Source organism: Corvus moneduloides, chromosome 10 (genome assembly GCF_009650955.1).
Source record: "Corvus moneduloides isolate bCorMon1 chromosome 10, bCorMon1.pri, whole genome shotgun sequence".
Classification (NCBI taxonomy): domain Eukaryota; kingdom Metazoa; phylum Chordata; class Aves; order Passeriformes; family Corvidae; genus Corvus; species Corvus moneduloides.
In genome coordinates this window covers 8,797,469-8,806,009 of record NC_045485.1, presented here as the reverse complement: position 1 = coordinate 8,806,009, position 8,541 = coordinate 8,797,469, and the positions used below count along the sequence as shown (strand labels likewise).

Sequence of the window (8,541 nt, the reverse complement as noted above, 5' to 3'; positions counted from 1 at the left end):
CTTTACATCAGGTATTACCACAGCCAGTGCTCTTAAAACCAGGTAAACAGCAGACCATATGCAAATAAAAATTGACCAAGCATGATTAATTTTCCTGCAGTGAAAATCCAGGCTAACCTGGTAATTTCTGTTCCTGCATTCAGTCCAAAATGGTCACATGTATTTGTAAATAAAAATATTTGACAATAACAAACACATTTCTATATTATCAACTCTGTACCACTGAAAAAACTGGATGTACAGGGACCAATTTGTGAAATTAATTTTATTTTTGAAACATGATATCCAATTACAAATAAATAATTCATACAATATAACTCAATTAGGATATACAATGTTCAGGCATTTCATAGTAACAACCAAGATCACACTGAAAATGAGTTTACATTAAATAACCCATTACAACAATATACAACTGGTCATTCAATTAACATTTCAGCCTGGTCCAAGGTGTAGGCAAGTTGAAAATTGTTCCTCTTACCAGTAAAGAAACAGATGTACACCATTTTATACTGCATCCAAAGTAATACACCACAGTAATAAAAATTAAAAATGCTGCATTGCATCGCCTAAATGTAGTTTTAGGACAGAATAAAAAGTTTGTGAATTTTAGCAGGACAAAGGTTATTGCAAAGGAGTTTTATGTCCCATAGCAATTTCTGCATAACTTCACGAGCTTTACGGGGTGTTCCTAATCTGTGGTTTCGGTTCCATACCCTTCTCTGCATCCTGTCTGTAAAGCAGTGGGATGTAGGTATGCGTTACGTTCTTAGCTCCAGTCACACATTGCTCTTCACTTCCATGTCAGCAGAATCTTTCAGTGCTCAGCCACAGCTCCCCACTGAGGTGTGCTCCTGCCTCTGAGACCTGCAGCAGCAGCGAACTTGCACTGTCTTTTCTGACACATAACTTTTGAATTTCTCACCTAGTCCAGAAACACCATGCTCTGCAAACAACACATCTAGCTTGAATGATAGCCTGAAGTCCTGAAATTTTTTTAAAGAATTGTGGAACTTAAAGGATATTCACAGCATCCCTGGAATTTCTTGGTCAACCATTTTAATAATGAAATACATGGATTTTCACAACAGAGTAAGTAGTTACAATTTCCAATGATTCAGAGACCTGGTAAGTTTGTATTTACAAAAGTTTTGTTAAAAATACCCCTCTTTTGGGGGCTCTTCAGGTGAGGTATATGCCCCTTGCTCTTAGTTTGAACTCAGATTGTTTAGTTATGGCTCTTTGCATTACAAAATCCACACATGACAGAGACCATTCCTTCCAAACATGCACTTCTCAGTTCCTGTACAGTTGCCCACAGCCTTTGGGACATGTGCAGTGCACGCCAGCAGGAACTTTTGTTCTTGTGACACAGGGCATGGGAAGACAAACCAAAAAAAAAAAAAGAAAAAATGGAGGGAGATTCCCAGCTGGCAAGCAGTGCACCTCTGCGGGGTTGGAACAAATCCCTCTGAAGTTGTCCTTGTGCTCAGCAATGCAAGAGCACAGGGTGGCAGCCAGAAGGACCTGGCAGCCCACAGGACCAGGACCAGGATCAGGGGAGGGAGGGAGGCCCACACCTGAACTGCAGCCTGACTGGACATCCCATTACAGACCCTGTCACTGCCCAGCACCCACAGGACAAGAGGCCTCAATGGGACTTGGAAGTACTCACGATCCAGCAGTAGTTGAGTCTGTCTTTTGTTATAAATCAAAGAAAAAAACCAATACTCATCACAAAGATTTTTAGAAGTCTTTCTATCTCCAGCGCTGAGACTAAATGTAATGAACTGCTTTGTTTTCACATTCTGTAGAATAAATGTCCACAATGAATCTGATGCCTATTGAAGGAGGAACTACATATATCACAGCCATTTTAAACATAAACAAACCTGAACTATAAAATCAAATGCACAGTTAGACTGCAACCCCATCTTGTGACTGGATTAGTAAAAAAAATTTAAAACTACTATTTCCAAACCATTTTAAAAGTTTCATTTATGCAACTTCTCCAAAGGGAATTCAAACCCTTAGCAGAACAAAATACTAACTTCAGATTTGTTTAACCAAAAGCAGATTTTCTTAAATCTGCTGCACAATGCACCAAGTGATATACATAGTACTTCAGCAATTTATAAATTTTCACTAAAAATCACAAAAATATTTGAACAATGTACAGGCTGTGTTGAGTTCTATTTAAGAACCTGTTGAGGGAGCACAGATACAAATTTAAGTGTTAGTAATGTCTAATACAGGGTGTGACACTTCCCTACAGCCTTGGCAATTTTTCCATATCTGGATTCTTCAATCATTTTTCAACATTTGTCTTATCTCTATTTGCCATACGGTTTTCATTTATGATCTGGATATCTAAAGGCAGTAACCTCAAAAATATATGGTCCCAATTTCTTTTTGTTGCTTCTATTTCCATTTGATTACTTACACCAAAATTTACCAAATGTTAACAGTTTTTCGTGGACAGCAGCAGAAGAAATCCTTAATTAGCATAGACCACCTCATAATTTCATCAAAACTCAAGTACAGGGAACCTGCTTGATAACCTTCAACTACTATGAATCTGCTTTCGATAATCAAGGGAGAGCATAAATTAAAAAAAAATACTTCAGAGGTTTATAGCATGAGAATTTGCATATCAAAGACCTCCCAAAACCTCATGTCACAAAGACAAACAGCAGGAACTCCCTCTCCCAAACTAAGCTTCTGCCCCTCAGCATTGCTATGTGCTGCCATAGCAGGGGACTAAGTGAGCATCAGGACCTTGAGTTTTATTACTACAAGTAAATGATACACGAGAGTAATCTCCAAATTAAAGCCATTTTAATATTTACTCCATCACAACATTGACTGATGCATGCCGTTTCACATTCTCATGTAACCCTGATTATTCTTTCCAGAAATATTTTAAAAAGAAAATTCACATCTGAAAAAAATCTGAACACACTCACTGAAGAAGAGCCCCATATTTTTTCAAACTATATCCCTGAATCTCTACTGAAACAGAAATTAAGACTCCTTCCCAAAGTAAGAGTTGGGTGTAACAAACCAAGCAACATAAATAACTCTGACAAATGCTTCAAATATCTGTTTTTAAAGCAAAAAGTACTGCACAAAAGAACAGAGAATCAAAGGGAGATTTTTAATGGCACAAAGGGCAGCTAGGCACTGTGTGAGCTGAGAACATAACTGTCATTATGACTTTAAGAATCCCCCCCAGGAAGATGTGGGTTACAGCTAGGGCAGAGCAAGGGTCTTGTCAAACCTTCACAAACAACAAAAGAGCAAACCCAGTGTAATGTCCAAACCTAATGAGAAAAGACAAAGATTGCTACAGTCCCTCTGCTAAAAGAACACTGTCAAGCTTGTAAAGTGTTAGGAAAAATTAATGATAAGAGTTCACATTAGCACTACACAATTCAACTCTGGATGAAATGGTCACGAGTTATTTAAAAAAGGAGTTTCTGTATCTGAGAGATTATTCTTAGGTTTAACTTCTGCTGTGTTAATAGCATCTTCTGTATTAAAGGAGCTTTAACTAACACCTGCAAGAGTACCTGCCTTGAGGCAGAGCTGTGCCATGACCATCCTTCCATTTTCAGATAAAAATAAAAGTAACCATTAGGCACATATTGAAGGTGTATTACACAAGCTGGAATGTCAAACATTTTCTCCCTCAGATTTACACAGAAAAATAGCACAGCAGCAAATAACCTGGTCCTCTGTTCAACAATTACCTTGTTACAAGCATTTTCAATGTACATAATGTCACAACATCAATACCTTCTTATCTTTAAATAATTAGGTAAAAAAAGGCCCCCAGTATAACCATTTCTTACATAGCCAAGTTCTCTCTATATACATCCAAATTTTAAAGATACAAATAAAACATTATACAGGATTTATAAATGTTTAAAAACTTGAGGCTTCAGAATCATGGTTTCCCAAAAAGACCTGGGAAAATCCACAGACTGACAAGGTAGCAGAGAAAACTGGAAAAAAGGAGACAGACACAAGTTTGCTGCCATAACATTTTACTAAACGTGCCAGTCATCATGGTGATGCCATTAGAAAGAACAGTTTAAGCTGGAAATGAGGAATGGTGGTTTTGTGTGTTGATCTCAAGCATTGAGTTGAGACAGGCAATTCAAGTATTTCCTATTTGATCCAAGCTCATCGTAGCAAAGTGGTGCAGAGGAGGATTATTTCACGTTTTTGCCATACATTCGATCAATGTCCATTTGATAGAACGCCGTGAGCTCTTTGCGTTTTAGTTTGAACGCATCTGTCACCAAACCAGTCTCTGGGGTCCAAGGATCAGGGCTCAAACGGATTTTTACTGGTATTTCAAACTTCTCCAGATTCGCTGTAAAAAGAAATATTTTTAATACAGAACCTAAACGTAACCATTTTCCTGAAGTTAAGCACAAAAGGAGAAATCATATTCTCACACAGAAAAGCACGTGACAAATGAGGAAGTGCTCCTCCAACCTCCCACATTGGCTTTGACAACCTGTGGGGTCACAAGCAGAGTAGACAGGATCCAGCAGTACCTGTTGGTCAGTTTCCACTGAAATACTGGAATAAAGCCCAGCTGTTCAGGTATCTGTGCTGCTCCCTAACTTCAAAAAAGTCTCAGTGCATGGAAATGATATCCTCAAAACACACTCTGCTCTACCAGCATCATGGTGCTCATCATCTGGAGATGAAGTCTTAATATCCATTCAAGCTAAGCTTGAAAAAATGAGGGAGTTTGTTTTTTCCTGATAGCTGTAAATTGATCAAGAGAATTATGTTCATATAGCAGCTCTTCCCTGTACTGAAAGAGAGCAGTGCTCTCCATGTTACACCTCCTGCATAAAACACTATCATTTGCAACAGTTTCTGCTATGATTTCAGGTATGAGAAAAGAAAATCAAAGAAGAGTGGCCAACAGGCAATAATAAAAAAAAAATCTCTATTTTCAAGTTGAACTTCAAAAATACACACAAATGTATATTTATCCTGTGCAACCTGCCATTTCTAGATTTTCCTGCCCCTTTTTCTCTCTTTGGCATTAGATTACTGGGCTTGAATTTTCAGAGATTTTTAAAATTTATCACTAAAACCCATAGTATTTAAAAATAAAGCCTGTGATACTAAAGTGAAAATCAGAAGCAAATACAAAATAACATCAAAATCACTGAATGAAAAACTACCTTTTATCAATTTAAAAAAAGTATTTAATTCTCTTCAGAATAGTTAGTGCTTCAGAAAAAAAGGAAGGCAACTTTGTACATGCTCTCCATCACAGCAGCTTCTGAGAATGACTTTGCCCACGTGCTCCACACAGTGAAGAAAGCCAGACTACAGAGGTGGGGCAAGGAAACAGCAGCTGCAGTGCTGAGACTGCACTCATGGCAGGACGGTGCTCCTGGGATGGGAGCTGGCAAGTATCTCACCAGAGTTTAATATATTCACAAGCAATATGGAGAAGAGATGAAGATTAACAAGCAAAGATTGCTGGAAGCATGTAGTTATCCAGTGTAGAAAGGAGGAGGACAAAGAGCAAAGAGGGGCAGAAGGACATTGTGATACTGAGCAACTGCAACACAGCAGCAAACATCCATTGCAGGAAAGCGTCAAGAGAATGAGTATGGAAAATTTTACACCCCTGATGACCATTAAAAAAAAAAAAAAAAAAAAAATCATTCTGTAGCCATAACTGACAGTGTTATGAAAAAAGCTCAGTGTTTAGTAATGGGCAAAAGCAAAAGGAAGGCAGAAATTATTAAGAAGAACAAAATATCACTGTGCCAGTAATAAAATATCATTCTGCACCAGAACAGCCTGACAGACTATGGCCAATTAGCACGAAAAAGATACTGGGGGGGAAGAATAACCCACACCGACAGAATCACAACCACCTCTGGGACTGCTCACTGCCTCTCCCAGACCAGAGCTCAGCAGAGTCACCCTGAACTGGCAGATGGAAGGCTTGGGACAAACAAAGCATTTCTCCACACAAACTGGCCAAGCTACATAACTCACCACGAGACACTATGGACACTGATATGGAACATCTGAGTAACTCTGAAATGTGGCAAAAGTCTTCTGAAAATTACTAACTACAAAGATGCTGCTCTGGTTTTGGAAATCCTTCAGATGGAAGTGTGTGCCCCTGTCACCATGGGTTTATTTCAACTCGGCACTGGTATGTAGCATGTGAGACTGTCTGATACCTAACACATGATTATGGATCTATAGATGGCCCACACTGTTTTTGGACCAGCAGCTAAGGCCAACAAGATACTAGAGGACATCTTAAAGAATACCAGACACATATGAAGAACTGTGATACTAAAGTGAATACAAAATAACATCAAAATCATTGAATCAAAAACTACCTTTCATCAATTTTAAAAAAACATTTAATTCTCTTCAGAATAGTTAGTGCTGCAGAAAAAAGGAGTACTTGCGAAGTTTGCCCTATTTTTATATTGTCTTCTCAGCTATATTTACCACAGTAAAAGAAGCTCCATGAAACAAAAGGACTGATCCAACTCACGTTTTGTCGTTGGGGTTTTTTGTATGAAAATTTCACTTCCTATAGGTTCTATGAAATAGACATACTCAAGGAAATATTTTTAGGGCCTATGATGATCTGTTTCACAGACACTGCAGTCCACAAGGTTGATACCGTCTACCCAGCCACTCACCTGCCATGGCAGCCTCAGCTAGCACCTTCAGTACCTCTTTTTCCATCTCAGGACTGTTACAGATCTCTTCCCAGCTTCCTTTGAATCCTTTTTTTCGGGCTAGTTCTGCGAGCTCCTTTTGATTTGGCACAACAAATCCAATGACATAAGAATGGAAACTGAGAAGCACAATGTACTTTAGTATGAATTTTACAAGTAAACAACTCTTCAAAAATAACATTACAAGTTGAGGGGTTTACACTTCATACAGAGATATTGCTCTTAACAGCTGGCTTTTGTTCACCTGATAATCTTCCTGAAATAGGACAGAAGTTACCTCTGCCTGCTTAAAAATAAGTAGAAAGAGAAGCTACTTACCTTACAGTAACTGGATTGCTTCAAGGTGTGCTGTCCATATGCATATTCCACTGTGTCTCATGCCCAAAGCTTTGGGAAGCAGTACCCATACGATGTCACTGCGCCCTGCCTCTGCTCATGTTTTGCAACCCGGAATGGAGACTGGTGTGCCGCTTCCCTACCTCAGTTTCCTCTCAACTGCAGAATCCAGTTACTGTAGAGGAGTAGAGGACTGCAGTGAAGAGGGGTTGGAGAGCAGGTTGTGGAACGAGCATATGCACAACACATCTCAAAGGACGCCTGCTTCTGTAAGGGAAGTGGCTTCTCTTTCTCTTTCAAGTGATTGTCCATACGCTCACTGTACTGTTGGCACTCTTTGTCTGCTCCTACAGGCCCAGAACACAGGAAGCTGTGATCTCAAACTCTTTGGGCCCTAAAGCACTATTCACTCTGAAACAGGTATTCAAGGTTTTTCAGATGGTGTAAAGTTTAGGCAAAATGTGCACAGAACCTCATACAGCAGCTTGACACATTCTAACAAAGCAGATTACAGAGCCAGAGTTGAAAGTGATCTTAGAAGAGCTCCTAATCAATTCACCTGCCCTGAAGCAGGGTCAGATACATCTAAGAGATGTTTGTCTAAATCTTTCTTAAACATCAGCAAGCACTAATGCCAATTAGTGCTTCATCACTCGTAGCATGGATAAGGTGTTCCTGATGGCAATTCCTGACTCTTCCTCTTTGCAGTTTACATCAGAGTAGTCAGATGTCCCTCCCTTTTCCACAGAAGCTATTTTTTCATTCACAGACTCTTACCTTTTTTCCTTGTCACCCTTCTAGTCTTGCTTCCTTTCTTAGGTTTATTTAGAAATATAAGCAGTGCCCCTTCCTCCTAAATCATGCCATCACAGGTCTCTGCCCAGACACTGCCATTTTTTTCCTGGACTCTTTTCATGAGGCCCATCTCTTCAGATGTGCTATATGCAGAACTCAGACCCTTTAATGCTTGGTAGAGCAAAGAGATCATTGTGCATTTTGCAGGCAATATATCTGATTATGCCCTTTACCTTCTTATAGCAGCATGGCACTTGTCGACTGATGTCAGCTCCTACAGAACTGCTACCAACTGGTGGTTCTCACCCTTAACTTCTGCAGTTTATTTAGCTGTAAGTATCATTTACAAATCCTCTCTTTAAACTTACTGCTGTTTTCAAGCAAGTCTCCCCATCTAGCCAAGCTTGCTCTGAATTCTCAGCCTATCCTCCACTGTAGCTTTGCTTCCATTCCCACCTTAACTATCTACAGATTTGTTAAATCTTTTCAACTCTCACCAGACAGATCATTAATACAAAATATGGAAACATAGCCCTGGCATGCAGATTACTGTAGCTATATCCCTTAAGGTCTTCAAATATCTCTAATTATGCTTTTGGTTACTGCACATTGCAATTTCTCCTCTGTTACTGGCATGAATTATAATGGGCATCTGACA

At 39.2% G+C, this 8,541-nt stretch overlaps 1 protein-coding gene across 6 annotated transcripts in view; it reads right to left on the bottom strand.

Annotated features, from left to right (window-relative positions):
- Positions 1-247: 247 nt before the first annotated feature.
- Positions 248-8,541, bottom strand: part of ACSL3 (acyl-CoA synthetase long chain family member 3) — a 51,772-nt gene continuing 43,478 nt past the window's right edge. For 5 of the 6 annotated variants that reach the window (XM_032119347.1, XM_032119345.1, XM_032119346.1 and 2 more), the window contains 2 exons: positions 6,714-6,871; positions 248-4,381 (listed from right to left, as the gene is read on the bottom strand). In XM_032119347.1, coding sequence (XP_031975238.1) covers positions 4,218-4,381; positions 6,714-6,871 — 322 coding nt within the window. In that variant the 3' untranslated portion in view covers positions 248-4,217. Of the gene's footprint in view, positions 4,382-6,713; positions 6,872-6,891; positions 7,264-8,541 lie in introns of those variants that run through there. The other variant, XM_032119349.1, reaches the window with a different exon arrangement.